Raw genomic sequence first — 21,127 nt, 5'->3', positions numbered from 1 at the left:
CGGAGTTAAACAGAATTCAATCGTAATGAACTTACTTGAAAAAAGGGGAAGTCACTTATGTTATGATGATGATGATGATGATGATGATGATGATTGATGATTATAATGATTTTGGTGATGATGGTAATGACGACAAAAAGATGACGATGATGATGATTTGGTGGTGGTGGTGGTGGTGATGATGATGATGATGACGACGACGACGATGATGATGAAAAAAGGTATTCCTAATCATCATTTCCGCCTTACTGTAAGATTTTCCTATGCAGTCAGCAGCCATTCTACATATAACAGGGGCGGTGGGGTAGCCTAGTGGTTAAAGCGTTGGCTCGTCACGCCGAAGACCCGGGTTCGAATCCCCACATGGGCACAATGTGTGAAGCCCATTTCTGGTGTCCCCCGCCGTGATGTTGCTGGAATATTCCTAAAAGCGGCGTAAAACAAAACTCAGTCAGTCAGTCAGTCTACATACATATTTCGCTAAAGTTTTATTTAATCGACTAAACTTGCATTTTTGCCAAATGTTCAATATATTTTGCTGAGACCAACCCACGAACCACCAGCTGTATCTGAGAAATGAACGAGAACACAAAGAAGATCCAAGATACAGTCTGCACCTGTACACTGACCCATCTTCCAGAAATAGGAAACCTGTGATGCAAAATCTTAGAACAGAGGATCCACAGTTATCCGTGCAATTAACTAGCATTGAAATAGAATGTTACACAAAATACAAATGTATTGTTTTTCATCAGAGATGTTTAACTGCTAAATACTACTGTAGTGTAAATAAGGTGCAAAGAATATATCCTATGTTCTAAGCATTTTGTCAATGCAATTACATTAATTGACATTAATGATAATCTTTGTTTTATCAGATCTGAGAGCATATACCTAGAGGACATAACACTGATTTTGATCTGTTTCCTTTTCTGAGATACTTACTAGTGTAATAAAAATTATAGTAAAGTTGATTCAAAATTTGGTAAAAGTCATAACAAAGGTTTAGGAAAACACACATGAAAATATCCTGAAGCCTTCACCTCCTACAAATCAGTGTACAATTTAATATGAAGCTCATTTTCCAAATAACCATCAACAAACCTTGAACAATTTGTCCAAAACCAACATCTTAATATACATTAGCTTTGGCTCAGTCTTCAAATATTAGTAACCTCCAAAAAATTTGATGATTTATAAGAAGAATTACATCAAATCTGGGTTAAATATATGTTTCAATATTTATTCCGTTACATGAAAAGTCAACTGATATTTTTGTAAGTTATTCTGTTCCAGGACTGGATAATGCCTGACCAGGGTGTGACCAAAACGTAGCCTTTGCTTTTTCAAATTCTATGGATGTTGAAATAACTTTAATCAGTTATGATACAGCGATCACTTTCAGAATGATCTTATTAGTAAATATATTATTTTAAAAAACATGTAAGAGCAGGGGCCAAAATACTAAGTTAATACCAAGTGATTGTCCTGCCATGATATGTATGGTGTTTGTTTGCCTATTTCTACCTTAAAATTATATGAATCTGATATGTCAATCAATTAAATAATTATTTATAATTGATTACATTATTTTTTTTTATTATTACCCTTTCACGTTTTCCCATGTACAAAAGTGTGCAAATTCGTGCAAATTCTCATCTGCATGCAGACGTAGGTTTCGTGAACGATGGTGCAGACATTTAACTGATCGTTAGGCCTATCGCGCTCCTTAATCCGCCTGAATTTTTTTGTCTTGACCGTAATGGTTTTGTTAAAGGTACACGTCAAATCGCAGCAAAATGTAATAGATATAGCGAGTGAAAATGGCATAGTTCGAAGCACATCGGCATCGTTTGACCCCGGAAATAAGTCTGACAAATCCACACAGCGCGCCCGGCCTGCTGATTGGCCAAAATTGACGCATGCGCCAGTTTTGATTGATCTATTGTTTACATGTGTTGGTGGAACAGTCTACCTGATGGAGGGGAGAGAGCTAGTAATTACAAACCACTCGACTGGAACAGGTTGTGTATTGGACGGGTAGTCAAACTGGGACTAGTCATAATGGGAATGAACCAAAATAAACTACTAAAACATGCACGCAAAGATACAAATAAAATTCCTCTGGCACAGGCAGCTAGACAAAATGTCAAACAAATAATACAAAAGGCCACAATTTCTGCAGCAGCCTAAGCTTCAAAACAAATTCCAGAAAATTCTGGAAAAAAATAAACTCAATGAGGGGTAAAAGTAGAAAACAACATATTCCAACTATAAACAACAATAGAAACAAACAACAAAAAGCTGAAAACATTGCCAAACAATTTCAAAACAAATCCTAAAAAGCAGCAGCCTACAACACACAAAACCCCCAAACGCATCTAACCGACAATAAACCTTTTACTGAAGTGGAGCTTTACAAGTAATCAACCACAAAAAAATGTACTGCCCTAGGTCAAGACAATGCCAGCTATATCATGTAAAAAAACTCCCCTAAACCATTAATAAACCAACTACAAACTTTATAATACAGCTTGGATAAACGGTCAAACACCAAAGCCTGGAAACACTCCCTTATCATACCCATATAAATTCAAGCTGCACTTAACCATATTGAAAACTGGACCAACCAATGGGGGTTCCAACTCTCTACCACTAAAACAACAACTGTAGTGTTCAAAGCACAACATCGAAGAAAACAAACAAACAAAAAATACCGCAATCAGATGCAGTAAAATGTCTAGGTCCAATCCTTGACCAGCACTTAACGTGGAACAAACACATTCAATTCATACAAGAAAAATGCAAGTCAGATCTCAACATTATTAAATACCTATCACATAGTACATGGGGTAGCAACAAACATTACTACTACTATATAAATCACTCATCAAATCTAAATTACTCTATGGCTGAGAAATATTTCAAGATATGGCACAAACACATAAAAACAAACTCAGTTCCATCCAGTTCCAAGCACTTAAATGTATAGCTGGAGCCTTCCCAGGAACATCCGTCCAAGCATCGTTGGTAGAATGCGAGGAACTAGACCTCACTCTCGAATGGGACAGATGTACAATGAAATATGTAACTCGATCCCTTAACAACCCCATCACAAACAAAACATCTCTTAAAAATATAACTAAAATCATTATTAATAAAGGCAAATACCCTAAACCTTTTGGACACAAAATACAGGAAATGAAACAACAACTTGATATATATACTACAGAATATAATACAAACCCATACCACAAATCTCTTCCTCCAGCATTACTGCCAAAAATCGTGACCAACACAAATCTTACTGGACACTATATAGTTAATAAATTCACAAATTACAACAAAATGACAATCCACAAGATAATCTTCACATTTATACTGACGGATCCAAAGAAATAGGAAACTCGATGTCTTAAAACCAAAACATACTACACTAAACATCTCTTCCTAAAATCATTATCAATAAAGCAAATACCCAAAACCATTTGGACAAAAATGCAAACAACAACTTGATTTATTTAATACAGAATATAATACAAACCCATATTACAAATCTCTTCCTCCAGCATTACTGCCAAAAATCCTGGCCAACACAAAACTTACTGAACACAGTATACTTACTAAATTCACAGTGCAAGAATTCATACAACAAAATTACATTCCACAAGATAATCTTCACATTTATACCAACGGTTTTAAGGACCAAAATGGAAATACTGGTTTTATTTACTACATACCCCCCAAAAAATCCTTAAACAATCCTGTAATCCCCAAGCAAACTCCATTATCTTCACAGCAGAACTCGCAGCCATAGTTCAGGCCTTGCAAACAACATCTGGCCAAACAAACACTACCATTTGCATTTTAACGGATTCCTTAAGCTGCATACAAGCTCTCAAAATTACTGTACAACAAAAAGACCAGATCTAATATATAACATGTACAGAAGAATAATATACCACCAAAATAAAAATAATCAAATACGTTATATCTGGGTCCCCTCACATATCGGAGTCCATGGCAACGAAATGGCAGACCAAGCTGTCAAACTTGGACTCCACTCAAAAAACAAAATAAAAATACCTTACTCCAAAACAGACCTAACAAATAAAGTTAACAATATAATAATAAATAAATTCAATTATAACTGGCAAATAATAGGAAAACATTATCCACTCTACCAAATTCAACAATCACTAAATACAAAATGTAAACATTATCACCAAACACGCCGAATTGATGTTGCCATAACCAGATTAAGATTAGCAAATTGCAATCTGGATCACTATCTACACAAAATCAATTTTTCATCCAAGGGGCAAATGTATCAAAAATTCCTGACCTTCATCTTTAACTGCTCAAAATATAATAAACAAAGAACCCCATTTACCAATGCTTTAAAACAGTACCTCAACAATGCCAATTCTTCTGATCTCAAGCACATTCTAACAAACCCTAAATTAATCAAACCACTCACTTAATATCTCATTCATACAAATTATACCAAACAATCTAGTAACAAAATCAATAATACACTAATTCCACTATTTATCAATTTAAAAATTGTTAAAAGTATGTATATATGTTCTTTTAACTTGTCAAATGAGTTCTCTCTTTTTATCAACTTCATTTTTTAACCTTTTATATGTTTATCATTATCACAACTGTATTTCCAGACCGCCATATAGATGGAACATTGCTGAGTGCGGCGTTAACAACAAATAAACAAAAAAAAATAAACAAATAAACATATTCTCGATACTATGCCATTAAGTAAAATTAAGTGGATGTTTATAACAAAATGTCTGTGCATTATTATTGCTGGCGAAAATGTTAGCATTAAGCTTAAGCTCCATATTTTCATCAGATGTGGCATGTACAATTACAGAATAATTTTTAAAATTCAAAACTGGTAGATACCTCGCAGGAAAAAAGACGTTGAAGAGTTGAATAAATCCATCCATCTCCATTTGAGTACGGTCAATGTATTACACATATAGTATACAGTGACTGAATATGGTTTTACGCCGTTTTAGCAATATTCCAGTAATTGTACGGAGACGGACGTCAGAAACGGGCTTCACACATTGTACTGTTCAGTCTCACTAACTCACTCTGCCTGTAACTTAAAAAACTACTACAAATGGCGATTATTAGGAACTACTGCAACACGAGGACACGTATTTATTGTAAAATTCATTGGAATTCATTGTAGATAATAATCACCAGCAAAACAGTTTATATTCTATTTGATTACGCGGAACACGGTTCTCAAATTCCAGCCACGAACTTTTAAAATTTCATATTCTTTAATACACGTTGATGCAGACAAAATGTACGCATGCCAACCCACGTCAGTGAGAAATAGGAATGTGTAAAATGATTTAAAATCAATTCTTGAGTCATATTTTTAATACTAAAACGTTAATAGTGGATGCTATTACCTCCTTATTCTGGCAACACATGGTGTGTCTTTCCCACAAAATTATAGCCGCTGGTCACTCTGAGTAAACTATAGCTACTTTATTAAAGTACACACTTAACTCGAGCCAAGATCTAGCCCTATCTCAATGATAATGTGGTTATCTCGGAAGTGACGTTATTGTAGAACTGGCTATGACAATTGGACATAACATTAAATTTTGTTCTTGGTTCATGAAACAGTTCTGATGACCTTAGATATCAATGCTGGTTTTTGTTCTTAGTAATTATAGCGTTATAGAATGCTTAACTCACATTCGATAGAAAGTTATTATCACATCCCACTGATCACTTTACTCCGACGTCAGACGCTATATCAATTTATTAATTATCATTATTAAATGGGGCGTGGTGGGCGAGCTGGCTAATGCGCCAGGATAGTGATCCAGCGAGGTTGAGGTGCCGGGATCGAGCCCACCTGAGACCGGGTGTAAAAACCTTGGAGTCAACTTTGTGTGCAGACTCTTTCAGTGTTGTCACAACCCCTAGTGTCCAGTACACAACCCTGTGCACTTAAAAGAACCCATGAATCCGTTGGTATATGACCAGATGGTGGCCACATGAATGCGTGTAAACACCTAGTTGCGGGTACAGCAACGTGCAGTGAACTTGGACAAAGTACTGTGACTATGTGTCCCAGTCCACCCAGCTGTGAATGGGTACCTCGTTAGGATGTGAAAGCCGCAATAACTCGTTGCGCCTAGTGGCTGCAAGAGTATGATCCCCAGGGAGTTGAGATTGATCATACGATGTGCCGTTGAGATTGGCATCCAATGATCGAGGGAATAAATACCAGCGCCTTGAGCATGCACTAGTGCGTGGATATGTGCGCTATATAAATATCCAAAAATAATAATTTAATTAAAGAAATAATTATCATTTATTTATATATTTTATATTATTGATTTTAATTCACAAACGGTTGTCTATGATCGTAAGGTTTTATCTCCTATTAATAACTATTATTAAATTAAGTAAAATACATCTTTTCAAAGAAAATCAATGAATAACATAAAATACCCAGTCTCGATTATCTGCGAAATAGATGCCACCCGGAAAAGGCAAAACACTACTAACGCTTCCACAAGTTCCATACTGAAAAAACACACAATTTTATGAAGATGAAGAAGTACTACCGTGTGGTTGGTCTCAACCTTACACTTGCTCTCATTGTAATCTCGTGTCTGTTATCAGTGTTTGTGAGTTTCACAAAAGTGGTAAATGATTAACTTGAATTTTAGATTACAATTGTAATAATGTCACATTGCCTTGTTGTTTTCCGTTTCACATCAAGTTCATTTACGGATTGACTTCCGTTCTACTACTGTATTAGTTTTAACTTGGGAATGAACACGCAAAATATCCAGCAAGCAAGTTATTGAGTCCAGCCATTCGATCAGGTGACGTGGCCACTCACGACAAGCATATATTCACGTGTGAGGATGGATGTTGCAGATGATGACACTCACGTGATAGTACGATTACTCGCATGGAGAATACGTGGAAGAAGTATTGATCTTATCACCTGGTTTAAAATTATCCTCTTTTAATCAAAGGTGAGAGAAAAGGCTGCCAGTCTATCCATGTGTAGAATATGAAAGATGAAGTTAAAAACTCATCTCTTTTACATGAAGAAACAAATCTCGATTCATAAAACTTAAGGAAAAGAAGGCATGATCCTAACCAACCCCAAAACCCAACCCTCTACCCCTATAGATGAAACTCTCCTCCACGTTTCAATATGGTGTCTGAACATCTTCATTTTAATCGTATGAATCTAAATTCCAGGCTCTTCTGGGCGATTTATGCAATGTCATCAAAATTATTCTTGGTCAAGTGAAGATTGCCAGATGTCACTATGTGACTATAAAGGTCAAAGAGGTCACCAATTGACATCAAATTAACAGGACAATTTACAGTGAGTCCTCGGAATATACAGAGGTAAATCCTTGCACTTGCAAATATAACGTATGTACACATTAACTGCAATCCAAAGTGTGTAGTAGCGTGGGCTGTTGGTGGTATGTGGTCCAGCACACAGAGCACGGGTCACAATATAAGCGGGAGTTAAGCATAACTGGCGGCGGAGAATAGTTGGATGGGTGGCCAGCTCGACGCCTGAGAGTTTCCAAATGGAAGCACACCCAACAACGTGTGGTTTTGCTTTGTGCATCTTTACCTAGCAATGAATCGATACCCAGTAGAAATGAGATTGTAATAGGGATCGTAAGTCGCGCCTTCCGGTACTAAGCTGTTGGTGGTTCCCGGTTCCCTTTGCGCGCGCTAACTTGCGATATGCGATACGGGGCCCAGCTAAATTTCGGTACCGGATTTCCGGTAACAAGCGTATATTCAAGAACCAGTTCTGATTCCAAATTGCGCGACTTCCAAATATGACTTTACTAGACCGGATCAAGTGTACAACCATGCTTGGCTGTCACAGTTGTTGACAGTAGTAATAGTTGGCTAATTTGGGGATGGTTAGATCGGTAATTCCTGCAAGGGTTATCCGTTCCTTACTGTCAACTGACAACCATGAAACCATTCGAAAATGGACTGAAACATTGTTTGTCACCGGAAGTACTAAGGTCTCACGAAGTGCCGTGACCTACCTACGGGCCCTCCATGTCTGGTAACTAGAGCTGTGTATCGTGGTCTAAGTGGCGAGACGATATATCCCGATACCAGTTTAATTAGGCGAGACGATAAATCATGAAAGTATTGGCAAGGAACCTGCGAGACAATTATCATCACGATTCAATGGTGCCTATACGATACGTATCTCGATACTTTACAGGTTCAAATAGCAGAACATATATGATAGATAAAATGACTGAATCTTTATTTGTTATACAACAGATCTTGTGTACATTCACACACACTTAAAAAGCTGTTCATTTAATAAAGTGTCGGTATTTAATGCTTTTAAAGTACAGTCAAACATATTCAGTATACTTTGATCTAACATATATAAGTTTGAAACCGAAGGTTCCTTTGGGAAGGTGTGTTTCTCCACCGATGCTGTCACAAACAATTGAATGTAATTTATATCGGAATTCAGAATCACTGAAAAAACTCTTTAAGTATGCTTTCTAAATTTTATCTTCTCTTTGTTCTCTTTCTTAACTAAGCTAAGACATCGTTCATAGTTGTTAATAAATGGCGTTATTTGTGAAACAACTAAAACATATTTCAATTACTTAAAGACAATTATTTAAAGACAGAGTATGAAAAATGTTCACACTCTTTCACTTATACACCAACTCCTTTGTCCGTGTAACAAAGATAACAGACACAAACAAATCCCTAAAAGGCTCAATTGTTTTTAAAATTCAGAAGAATTTCAAAGAGGTTCCCTTCCTATTCCTAATGCAATACTCCTTACAATTTTAACTAGTATTGAAGTTGTATCGGGATATATCGTCTCTGGTGGCGATACATCGATGTATCGTGGACCCTTGCCATATACATATCCTGATATAATGCCTAAATGTGTTTTGTATCGATGCACTCGTATCGCGTAATTGACGATGCAAACATCGATACTATCGATGAATCGTTACACCACTACTGGTAACTGTGAAGCGCCTCGAAGCAACGTGAATTTCTAGTAACCACTGATCCATTGACAGAGCAATAACACTAATGCTTTTAGATTGTATATGGTAGGTTACATTAAGTAAGTACATTGGATATACATACTACGTGACACATGATGAGGTGTTCAGAGATGACACCTTTGGTGACGCCATGTTCGACATAGTTGCCCGAGGCTGTAGGAATGTGACACCTGCTGCAGCCATCTCTGGCGTTATTGCTTCTGGAACCCTGCTCCAAGCTATCATCATCAACATCTGTTGACAGCATCCTTGAAACCATGATACATGAAGTCAGGGATATTCTCGGTATACACCATAATGAAACACATGGTATTTTGTCAATACGTTCTGCGGCCAATGTGTAATTCAAAACTTTAAAATTCAACACAAGTTTCTCTCAAAATGATGATCCAATTTATTTCAGTCATCTGGTGAACCAATTTATTGCATGCACCAAAAACACCAAGTCAGTATTTTGTCCATATTTGCAGTGTTTTCCAAACGAGGCGTTGCTAAGATATTGCAATACTCTACAAGAATCGATTCAACCAGCGTTGGTATAAAGTTGCCATCACGTGATCGGCCCTGGTACTATTTTTAAGGGCGATGGTGTGTTTGGCAATATGTGTATTGCAATAGCTCCACCGTGGACCATGTCTCTATCTGTTGTTGTGTTGATGTTGTTACAACATGGATTATGTCAAGGGTTTGATACCGAAGGTAAGTGTATGACTTTCAACACCAATGGATGGATGGGTGGATGGATAGACGGATGGATGAATGTCCAATAGACACTGTAGCTCACTTGCATTTGTATTAATGCCCGTGTAGCTACTGTCAAATTAGTGCGAGTCTGTTGTGAGCTGGAATTTGTGGAATCATTAGATTCAAGAGCGTTGAGAAAAGCAAAACCTACTTAACTCACTTGTTTGTATTGTCAGGTACCTGCGCTCCACATTTACAAGTAATAACAAGCCTCGCAGTTAAAGACACTATATGATATGTGAAATTTTCTTTTTCTTTTATTCCATAATTAAATAAACTAACTATGCGATAATACAGATGTTCACTGCAAGTTAGAATTGAATTTCAGCTGAATTGTAATCCAGAACGTAAAATACATGAAAACAGCGAAATGGAATATTTCATTTTTGATAAAATTTATGAGAATGTTTAACAGTATGACTTTTTAAACGCTGTCTGTATAGATACTGTGCTGTCATTAGACACTTATTTCCGCTTCCACAACTCAGCATGGCATCTCACTGTTGGCGACATTCCTGTTTTAAGAAGTTCTTTCTTAGCTGGGGTATTTCTAACAAATATGGACTGCAAAATATGACACTAAAGTTAATTATTATGTTGCCACTTCTATTTTAAATTAAATCAATCATATCTTGTAACGTTTTACTCCAGCATTTGCCGGAAAATGTATTGTATATGGAGAAGACGCGAATCATATGTAATTGTGCACTTATATTGAGAATGAGTGTTAAGTGCACATAATGGAAATAACGATAAATTTTGATTTATGATGTTGATGGTTCCATAAGGCACTTGCACCTTATGTTATTGTTCATGGTGAATGTGGCGGATAGTCACTGTATGTCAACTCACTAGTTTGTTGTGCCGGGGACCTGCGCTCCGCACTAAGGATTTATAACCAGCTTATATACTGGTTTACGTGTTGTTTCCATGTTACACTGCAGATTGGTATATCATTTATGTAGCACACTTACACCGAATAGGTTCCATGATACCTTTCAGGCTGGTTTGATCCTTTGACCGCGTCATAACAAAGACGTTAAAAATGGTACTTGTTGTCACCGTGCCTGTAATGAATGGGATAAGACAAGGATGTGGGCTAGCACTATAAAATAGCTTAAGCTAGGACTAGTACAGAAGCTTACATTTGCTTTTAGCACAATACCACCCATGAAGGTCCGGGTTAGAATGAACCTTCAGTAACACATGCTTGTTGTAAGAGGCGACTAACGGGATCGGGTGGTCAGGCTCGCTGACTTGGTTGACACATGTCATCGGTTCACAATTGCGCAGATCGATGCTCATGCTGCTGATCAATGGATTGTCTGGTCCAGACTGCAGCCATATAGCTGGAATATTGCTGAGTGCGGCGTAAAACTAAACTCACTCACTCAATCAATCATTATATCACAATACACGCGTAAATGAATCACAGCATTTAACTCAGTTTCATTTAATTTGTAAAGCATATTTCATCTCCTCTGAAAAGATCTGCCCCTTTTCATCTTAAAATATAAATATCTGACTGCAGCGTAAATGTCGGGAACTGTTTTCAGTTAATTTTCAATGAAAAGCCTAATATAATGTTGTCACTTTGGATTTAAATTGAAATCTGAAGCATTGTTTACCGTTTGGGGGTATTGTTTGTCGTACGTAAATATCCATTTTTTTAAAATAAACGGAAACAGCGACAAAGAAATAGAAACTACGGGGCAAAACACGAATATGTTGAGAGAATTATGTACAAACAATGTAAATATATGTTAACAAAAAATACAATTCTGCTATGAAGATGGCCCCTTATGTGTGTTTATTGTCTTAGATTTCAGGCCATTGACCCACAGAACATATCGTTATGACAATAATTTGTACATACTGAATGAAAACGATACATAAAAAGGGTAATACGTGGACATCAGGTTTGTGATGAATGCTGTTTAAATGCAGAAAATATTTTTTTTATAAAGATATAAGTGCGCATTTACATTCTGAGGACATCAATTCAATAAATTTATTGCTTGTAGGATTAGAAAGATATGTAGGCTTTAGGTATTTACTTCTTAGATGTTTGCAGGCACGACATACAAGCAAATCTGATATTCATTTTCAGTCTCATACGTTCCGAAACGTAGACAGTAGCGGCACATAGCGGTCTTCTTGTTCCATGTTAAGATATCGTCCTTTCTCAATCATGAGGGTGTGACAGGAGCATCGGAATCTTGATAGGGCTTGTCTAAATATATGTTTCTCAATATGAAGGAGATAATGTTCTATGGTTAGAGATGACGTGAAAAGCGAGTAAGCATACAGTGTAGAGTTTGATTTCACAGAAGTGTGCTAGGTTTGGATTGCAGAGTCTCTCACTCACTGTTTGAAATCTGATAGAAATGCATCGATATGTCCGACTTTCTGGCACATCCATACATATTTAAATCCATATTGGAAACGTACATTTATAACGTTGGTAACAGATGAAGTTCTGCCGACATCATCCAGTTTTTTTAAACATTTTGTGGGTCTGTTTAGGGAGTCTTTCGTTGTCCATATGTAAGATTTTGGTCCAGTATTTGAATCAGATGAATTTAAAAATAGAGTAAGTATATATTCCATATCTTCGCACTCTTCCAGAACGGCATCATTACTGGCTGAGGATGGTAAATACAAAATCCTCTTGAAATGTTTAGTTTGACTTTTTCCAATAAATCGATGTAGATGACCCCTAATGAATCTTTTGTAACTATACGAGCCTAACGTAGGATTAGTAAAAATGTTGTATGAGTTTCTGATACTATGTAATAATACCCTCGTTCGTTATCATCAGATATCAACCGAGTTTCTGGCACCGTTGGCGAAGGCTACAGCGCAAGGCAGGACTTCTACACCATCAGAGAATCAATTGGGCGTCTCGATATCGACGTCACCAACTATTTCGTTGACACTGAAAATTTCGAAATAGCAGACAGCTTCGTCGTGAAATGGCACCTGAAAGAACACCGTAATGTCACCAACGCTGCTACGCCGGGGGTGGATGTCACGCCCACAAACGGATCTATCGTGTTTTCAAAAGAAAAGAGTGTGCGAACCATCACACTCTTCATTGAGACTGATGATGTAAGTAAATAGGTGATGATCCTGATGATCATTTCCCCCTAACATTTGGACTTCATGGTTTATGTACACCCCCTACTCTAAACTCCTGGATCCGCCCCTGTAGCCTGTTGCTTAAAGCTTTCGATCGTTCCCAGTGTCAGTTCCCCTATGTGATTTGTTCTGGAATTTGGCTCTCATCCACGCACCCACTATTCCAGTTCAAACCACAACACGGTTTCACATCAGGATAACATGCTCGTAACGTGAAAATATTTTGTGTTGTGAACTTGAGGCACACACTACTCATACACATACACAACACCACATCACACCACACCACATCACACCAGACCACACCACACAACACCTCACCGAACCACACCTCACCACACCACACATCACCAACAAACACCAAACACCACCTCACCACACCACACCACACCACACCACATACACGACACCTCAACAGACCATATAAACCACCCACCCCACACCACACCACACCACACCACACCACACCACACCACACCACACCACACCACACCACATCACACCACACCACACCTCACCACACCTCACCTACAAACACCAAACACCACCTCACCACACCACAACGCACCACACCAAACCACACCAAACCACATCTCAACAGACCATATACACCACACCACACCACAGTACACCACGCCACATACATCACACCACACCTCACCACACCACATCACACCACACAACACTACACGACACCACACCACATACACCACACCACACCTCACCACACGACACCACACCTCATTAACCTCACACCACACCACGCCACACCACATACCCCACACCACACCTCATACACCACACCACACCTCACCACACCACACCACATACACGAAACAACACCACATACACCATACCACACCACACACATACACATACACCACACCACCTACACGACACCACACCACACCACACCACATCACACCACATACACATACACCACACCACATACACCACACCAAACCACACCACACCACACCAGACCACATAAACCACACACCACACCACACCACGCCACGCCACACCAGACCACATAAACCACACACCACAGCACACCACAACACAACACATACACCACACAATACCACACCACACGAAGCCAAACCACACCACACCAGACCACATAAACCACACACCACACCACACCACACCACACCACACCACACCACACCACACCACACCACACCACACCACACCACACCACACCACACCACAGCACATTAAACATACCACCACTGCGCCATACGCACCACACGTACTACACAACACTTACACGCGCACATACTCCACCCCACCACGCCCACAGACTACGCACACACCCACACCATCTCGCCACACAGATATTACAAATACACACCACCACACCACACCACACCACACCACACCACACCACACCACACCACACCACACCACACCGCACCACATACACGACACAACACCACATACACCATACCACACCACACCACATACACATACACCACACCACCTACACGAAAACCACACCACACCACACCACATACACATACACCACACCACATACACCACACCACATACACCACACCAAACCACACCACACCAGACCACATAAACCACACACCACACCACACCACACCACACCACGCCACGCCACGCCACGCCACACCAGACCACATAAACCACACACCACAGCACACCACAACACAACACATACACCACACAATACCACACCACACGAAGCCAAACCACACCACACCAGACCACATAAACCACACACCACACCACACCACACCACACCACAGCATATTAAACATACCACCACTGCGCCATACGCACCACACGTACTACACTACACTTACACGCGCACATACTCCACCCCACCACGCCAACAGACTACGCACACACCCACACCATCTCGCCACACAGATATTACAAATACACACCACCACACCACACAACACACACACTACGCACATACACACACGTACCACCACAACTTCAAACACACAACAGCACACATACACGTGTTCTAAAACTTGCACGATCTTTGGCAGGGGATAGAAGAGGATGAAACGTTCTTACTTCACCTGGTGTCAGACGAGAAAACTGCTTTGCCACACCTGAGGGAATTTACAACCATTACGATCATTCAAGGTGAGGAATTTACATCACTCAAGATTGTTAATTTCGAACAGTTAACTCTAATTCCAAAATAGAGCATTTGTAGCTGTTACAATCTTTTAAGTATTGGTCTTAACAACCTTTACGATTGTTTATGGTTTACAATTGTTTAAAATTGGGTATATACAGCTGTTACAATCATTAAAGGATTGGTATTTACAACCAACACAATTCTGAAGGGCAGGGTATTTACAACCGTCATCATCTATCAAGTGAGGCTATTGACAACCTTTATCACGTTTCAAGGTATCGTATTTACAACCCTTGAGGCTATTTACAACAGTTACATTCATTCAAGATATTTACAACCGCTACTATCATGCAAGGATTGGTATTTACAGCTGTTAGGTATTTACAACCGCTACTATCATTCATAAATTGATATTTACAACCGTTACCATCCTTCAAGGGAGGCTATTTACAACTGTTAGAATCATTCAAGGATTGATAATTACAACTTTTACAATCATTCAATGTATTTACAACCGCTACTATCATTCAAGAATTGGTATTTACAACCGTTACCGTCCTTCAAGGGACGCTATTTACAACTGTTACAAACACTGAAGGATTGGTATTTACAGCTGTTACAATCATTCAAGCGTTGGTATCTACAATCGTTACCATCATTCAAGAATTGGTACTTACAACCGTTACCATTCTTCTATGGGGGCTATTTACAACTGTTACAACCATTAAAGGGTTGTTATTTACAACTGTATTAATCATTCAAGGCATTTACAACTGCGACTATCATTCAAGGCATGTTATTTACAATCACTACTATCATTCAAAGATTGGTATTTACAGCTGTAACATTCATTCAAGGTATTTACAACCGCTACCATCATTCAAGAATTGGTACTTACAACGGTTACCATTCTTCTAGGGAGGCTATTTACAACTGTTACAACCATTAAAGGGTTGTTATTTACAACTGTTATAATCATTCAAGGCATTTACAACTGCAACTATCATTCAAGGGAGGTTATTTACAATCACTGCTATTATTCAAAGATTGGTATTTACAGCTGTAACATTCATTCAAGGTATTTACAACCGTTACCATCATCAAGAATTGGTACTTACAACCGTTACCATTCTTCAAGGGAGGCTATGTACAACTGTTATAATCAGTCAAGGCATTTACAACCGTTACTATCATTCAAGGGACGTTATTTACAACCGTTACTATCATTCAAGGCATGTTATTTATTACTGTTGCAAACATTCAAGGTGCAATATTCACAGCAATGCAATATGTATACTTCTGGTGATATCCCCTGTTACGAGGTCTTCATACACGAAGACAGCAACCCCCATCAGACCAGTGAACTCAACGCCATGTGTGCAGGTATTTTCTCGGAGCCTGCACCACGACATACGTTTCTGCCTGTGTCAGTCTGGGAGGAAGAGGTGTCTGATTGGACGCAACCTCTGTCTGTTCTTCGCCATTGGTCATGGGTTTCCAGACATATTAGGAGTCTGTTATCAAAGCCATTGGGTGTCCTCGGTCTTTGAGGTCGTCGACGATTCTCCGCTTCACCAATGACCACGTGCTTTCTCGACTAATAACCCTGTTATTTAATTCAACCTTTCTTTTGGACACCTAAATCACTGTTATTGGTTTATTTCTTCATGGGTCGAAAATGGGACAATTTAACTCCTTGGGCGTTTAGTGTATTTCTCTCTTTCATCAGTTCGGAAAAATTAGGAAAGTGGCATGGGCATCTGTGGCTAATGACTTATTCTGCACTGGATCTTCACGGAAGAATAACATTTGTTACTGCAGACCTATCACATCCTGGATCTCCACAAGGCAAACACATGTACCTTGGGTTGCTAATGACCAATTCTAACCTAAATATTTACGGGGGGGGGCTTCAGAATCTTCACGGGGACAAACATCTGTGGCTACATCCCTGTTCTGATCTAGATCTTCAGGGGGGACAAACATCGGTTGCTTCAAACCAATTCATCGTCCGGATCTTCTATGGGTACAAACATCGGTGCCTGAAGACAAGTTCCAACCTGGATCTTCCCAGGGTACAAACATCGGTGCCTGAAGACAAGTTCCAACCTGGATCTTCCCAGGGTACAAACATCGGTTACTTTCGACCAGTCGTAACCTGGATCTTCCCAGGGTACAAACATCGGTGCCTGAATACAAGTTCCAACCTGGATCTTCTCGGGTACAAACATCGCTTACTTTCGACCAGTCGTAACCTGGATCTTCCCAGGGTACAAACATCGCTTACTTTCAACCAGTCGTAACCTGGCTCTTCCCAGGGTACAAACATCGCTTACTTAAGAAATGGTCTATCCTGGATCTTCCCAGGGTACAAACATCGCTTACTTTCGACCAGTCGTAACCTGGATCTTCCCAGGGTACAAACATCGCTTACTTAAGAAATGGTCTATCCTGGATCTTCCCAGGGTACAAACATCGCTTACTAAAGAAATGGTCTATCCTGGATCTTCCCAGGGTACAAACATCGCTTACTAAAGAAATGGTCTATACTGGATCTTTTACGGGGTACAAACATCGCTTACTTAAGAAATGGTCTATCCTGGATCTTCCCAGGGTACAAACATCGCTTACTAAAGAAATGGTCTATCCTGGATCTTCCCAGGGTACAAACATCGCTTACTAAAGAAATGGTCTATCCTGGATCTTCCCAGGGTACAAACATCGCTTACTAAAGAAATGGTCTATACTGGATCTTTTACGGGGTACAAACATCAGTTGCTAAAGACCACTTCTAACCTGGATCTTTACAGGGTACTAACATCGATGTCTGAAGACTAGTTCTAACCTGGATCTTCACGGGACAAACATCGCTTGCTTAAGAAATGGTCTGTCTTGGATCTTTACGGGGTACGGATCAGTTGATGAAGACCAGTTCATAGCCTGGATCTTCAAGGAGAAAAAAATTTAATAGCTGAAGATCACTTCTAACCTGGATCTTTTATGGGGACAAACATGTATATGGATATTACAAACCAATTATTATAAGCCAGATCTTCGGTTGCAGAAGACCAGTTGGCAGCAGGTATCAAGTTAGCCAATCGATCAGGAACACCTGCGCTGACACTTTATTCATATTTCGTTTTAATTTTGAAAAAGAATAAATTAATTCCAGTCGAGTATTCACGTGTGGTATCTACCAACACGCATGAATTTCATCCAGCTCCCTATCAGATTCATCATTTACAAATGCACTCTATGCTAAAGTACCTTTAGCTCCAAGAATGGGTATGTTGTTTCATAAGGGCGGTGGGGTAGCCTTGTGGTTAAAGCGTTCGCTCGTCACGCCGACCCGGGTTCGATTCTCCACATGGGTACAGAGTATGAAGATCATTTCTGGTGTCCCTCCGCCGTGATATTGCTGGAATATTGCTAAAAGCGGGGTTAAATTAAACTAACTAACCCACTCCTATTTCAAGTCATACTATGTTATGTAACGAAATAGGATAACCGAATAGTATATGAACCGCAGTTCGATGAGTTTGCTCACTATGCGTGCCTGCCACCCCACACGTTAAATTTCGGACTGTACTTGCGGCGCTGAAACAAAGGTGTTTCACTTTGTTTGGTCCAGAATTTCAGTGTATTAGGAAACAGCCACACAGCCACACACTTTCATCTGAGAAAGTCACATTGTCCCAGTTAAAATTCCTATGCCGTAAGCACCAGTTCAACCTTCGCTCCTTTTGTTCAGGTTTCATGATCGGTGATGGAATTCCTCGACTTTTCTGCCATCCCATTGCATGCAGCTCAGTTCTAATTGTCTCCTTACAGACAGCCACAGTTCCTCTATCAATCATATCCAGCCTTAAGTTTTCTAAACCCCTTCGTTTGTTTTGAGAAACAAGAATACCAAGCCTCCTCCTGTCACCGACAGTCAATTTTCTGGGCCTACCTGCGCCTCCCTGGTGCTCAGTGCCATATCCATTTGCAAAACACGATAAACAGTGGACAAAGGGATGCCTGTTCTACTTGAAATAACTTTAGCTGATTTGATGTCCTTGTTATAATACTCTAAAATCAACTTCCTCTTCTCTAAATCATCCATACTGAGGATCACTGAAAATGTCGTCTGCTAGCAAGTAAACAAAGGGGGATAACTCTTCACAAACTAATGAAAAAGGATTAACGGAGTTGTCTCTCTTAAATGAAACCAAGCACTTGATAGCTGGTCAAGGTTGTTTTTACTAGAAATCCAATTAAACATATTCCTAAAATTCTCAATAATTTCTGGTCATACTATACACATGCCAATAATGGTTGTCACCCCCTTCAATCTTTTTAATTGGAGAGGGGTGTGGGGTGGGGTGTGAGGTGTGTTGGGGGTTGGGGTGGGGAGGGGTGACAACCATTATTGGCATGAGTATATATATACATACATCACCCATGCTTATCACCTACCCCATCAGCCGAGTGGTCGCTTGTTTGTAGTGCATACTGGCCTCCCTTAGCTCATGTTTATACGCATTCGTCACCACTGGCCCCTTTCCGTAACCTCCAAGAAGATTCGTCCAACTCGATGCTTGTAATGTGCAAAAATACAACAAACCAATCGGAACGCGCGTAATGGTTGCGGTGCTTTGATAACAATAATCCCGACTACTTAAATCGTTTATGGCATTATGTTATTGTTTAAAAAATCATGAAAAATATATATCGTCTTATTGAAAGTACTAAGAACGTAGCTAACAGAATTGTGCTGTCTAATGTGAAGTTTTTGATAAGAATCATGCGATTGACGGTGAAAGATTCAAATACACGCACGCAATATTATATCTGTATGTTACTTATCAACTTTAATCTTTAACATTGGGCTTACATTTCACATCACTGAGGATGTTTTAGTCTGGCCTTTTTTCGGTCATTCATATGTTTTTCAGCAACGTTACAGGAATGTTCAGTTTGAGAAATATTTTAAAGTCATTTTTGAGTATCTGCTTTGGGATTTGATGTAGCTAAAAAGATTATATTTATTTTTATATTCAATAAAACATATTCCCATTTGTGATTATTAAACCCTATCTGGAAAATTAATATAATTGGAAATATTAGGTGAACAACTTGTAACAATTACATTAGAATACTCGTATGTCTTTAACAAATATGTTTTTCTCCTTTTAGTTGTATCAAAGAGGTTTGATTCTTTAAAATAAATAAGTAAATACAAAAAACAGCAATACAGTGTACGAGTGGTTCGGTGATTTTAAAAGAAACATTGGAATCAAACAGGGATAGAGTTATCGTTCTTGTTTAAAGTAGTTCGTATGTTCATGCGCCAATATGAAATCCTTCCAGAGGGGCACGAGTCGCTATTCGGCTTGTCCCGGAATAACACGAATGGTTTATACGGTATCACTGTATCACTGGCTTCCCTGTGTTATTCTATACCCTATCAATTACTGTCTCACTTTTATGACCCATCAATAACCATGTTGTTTTAGTGAATCACTGGCCTCCTCATGTTTGTTTTACATATCCCATTGTTATTTGTTATACATGTTTTCACACATCCCACACTATGGGACACACATCCCACACTCCATTACTTCCACACACATGTGATTTCAGGGGGTCATGATCATTTTGTTCACACTTGCTAGACGAGCAATGTTTCGGCTTGACGTGCACACACACATCCCACACTATGTGGACACATATCCCACACTATGGACACACATAAACATAAGAATCCTATTAACACAGAAATTCATCACACACATCCCACACAACTACAAATCCAGACAATGGACACATCCCCACACTATTGACACACATCCCACACTTCCTGGACACACACATTCATCTATGGACACACCCATATGGACACACATCCCACACTAAACTGACACACATCCCACATCCCACACTATGGACACACATCCCACACTATTGACACACATCCCACACTATGGACACACATCCCACACTATTGGACACACATCCCACACTATGG

General features: G+C 39.3%; 1 protein-coding gene across 1 annotated transcript; it reads left to right on the top strand.

Annotated features, from left to right (window-relative positions):
• The first annotated feature begins 9,693 nt into the window (after positions 1–9,693).
• LOC124260831 lies at positions 9,694–20,854 on the top strand. Its single transcript, XM_046695153.1, has 4 exons — positions 9,694–9,803; positions 12,670–12,959; positions 15,020–15,119; positions 20,775–20,854. Exons 1-4 carry the CDS (start codon positions 9,707–9,709, stop codon positions 20,852–20,854), a joined length of 567 nt encoding a protein of 188 aa, XP_046551109.1. The 5' UTR covers positions 9,694–9,706.
• The last annotated feature ends 273 nt before the right edge of the window (positions 20,855–21,127 follow it).

This window comes from Haliotis rubra, unplaced genomic scaffold (genome assembly GCF_003918875.1).
Source record: "Haliotis rubra isolate DU_JTF1 unplaced genomic scaffold, ASM391887v1 Scf779, whole genome shotgun sequence".
Lineage (NCBI taxonomy): Eukaryota > Metazoa > Mollusca > Gastropoda > Lepetellida > Haliotidae > Haliotis > Haliotis rubra.
This window is presented reverse-complemented; position numbering and strand designations above follow the sequence as displayed.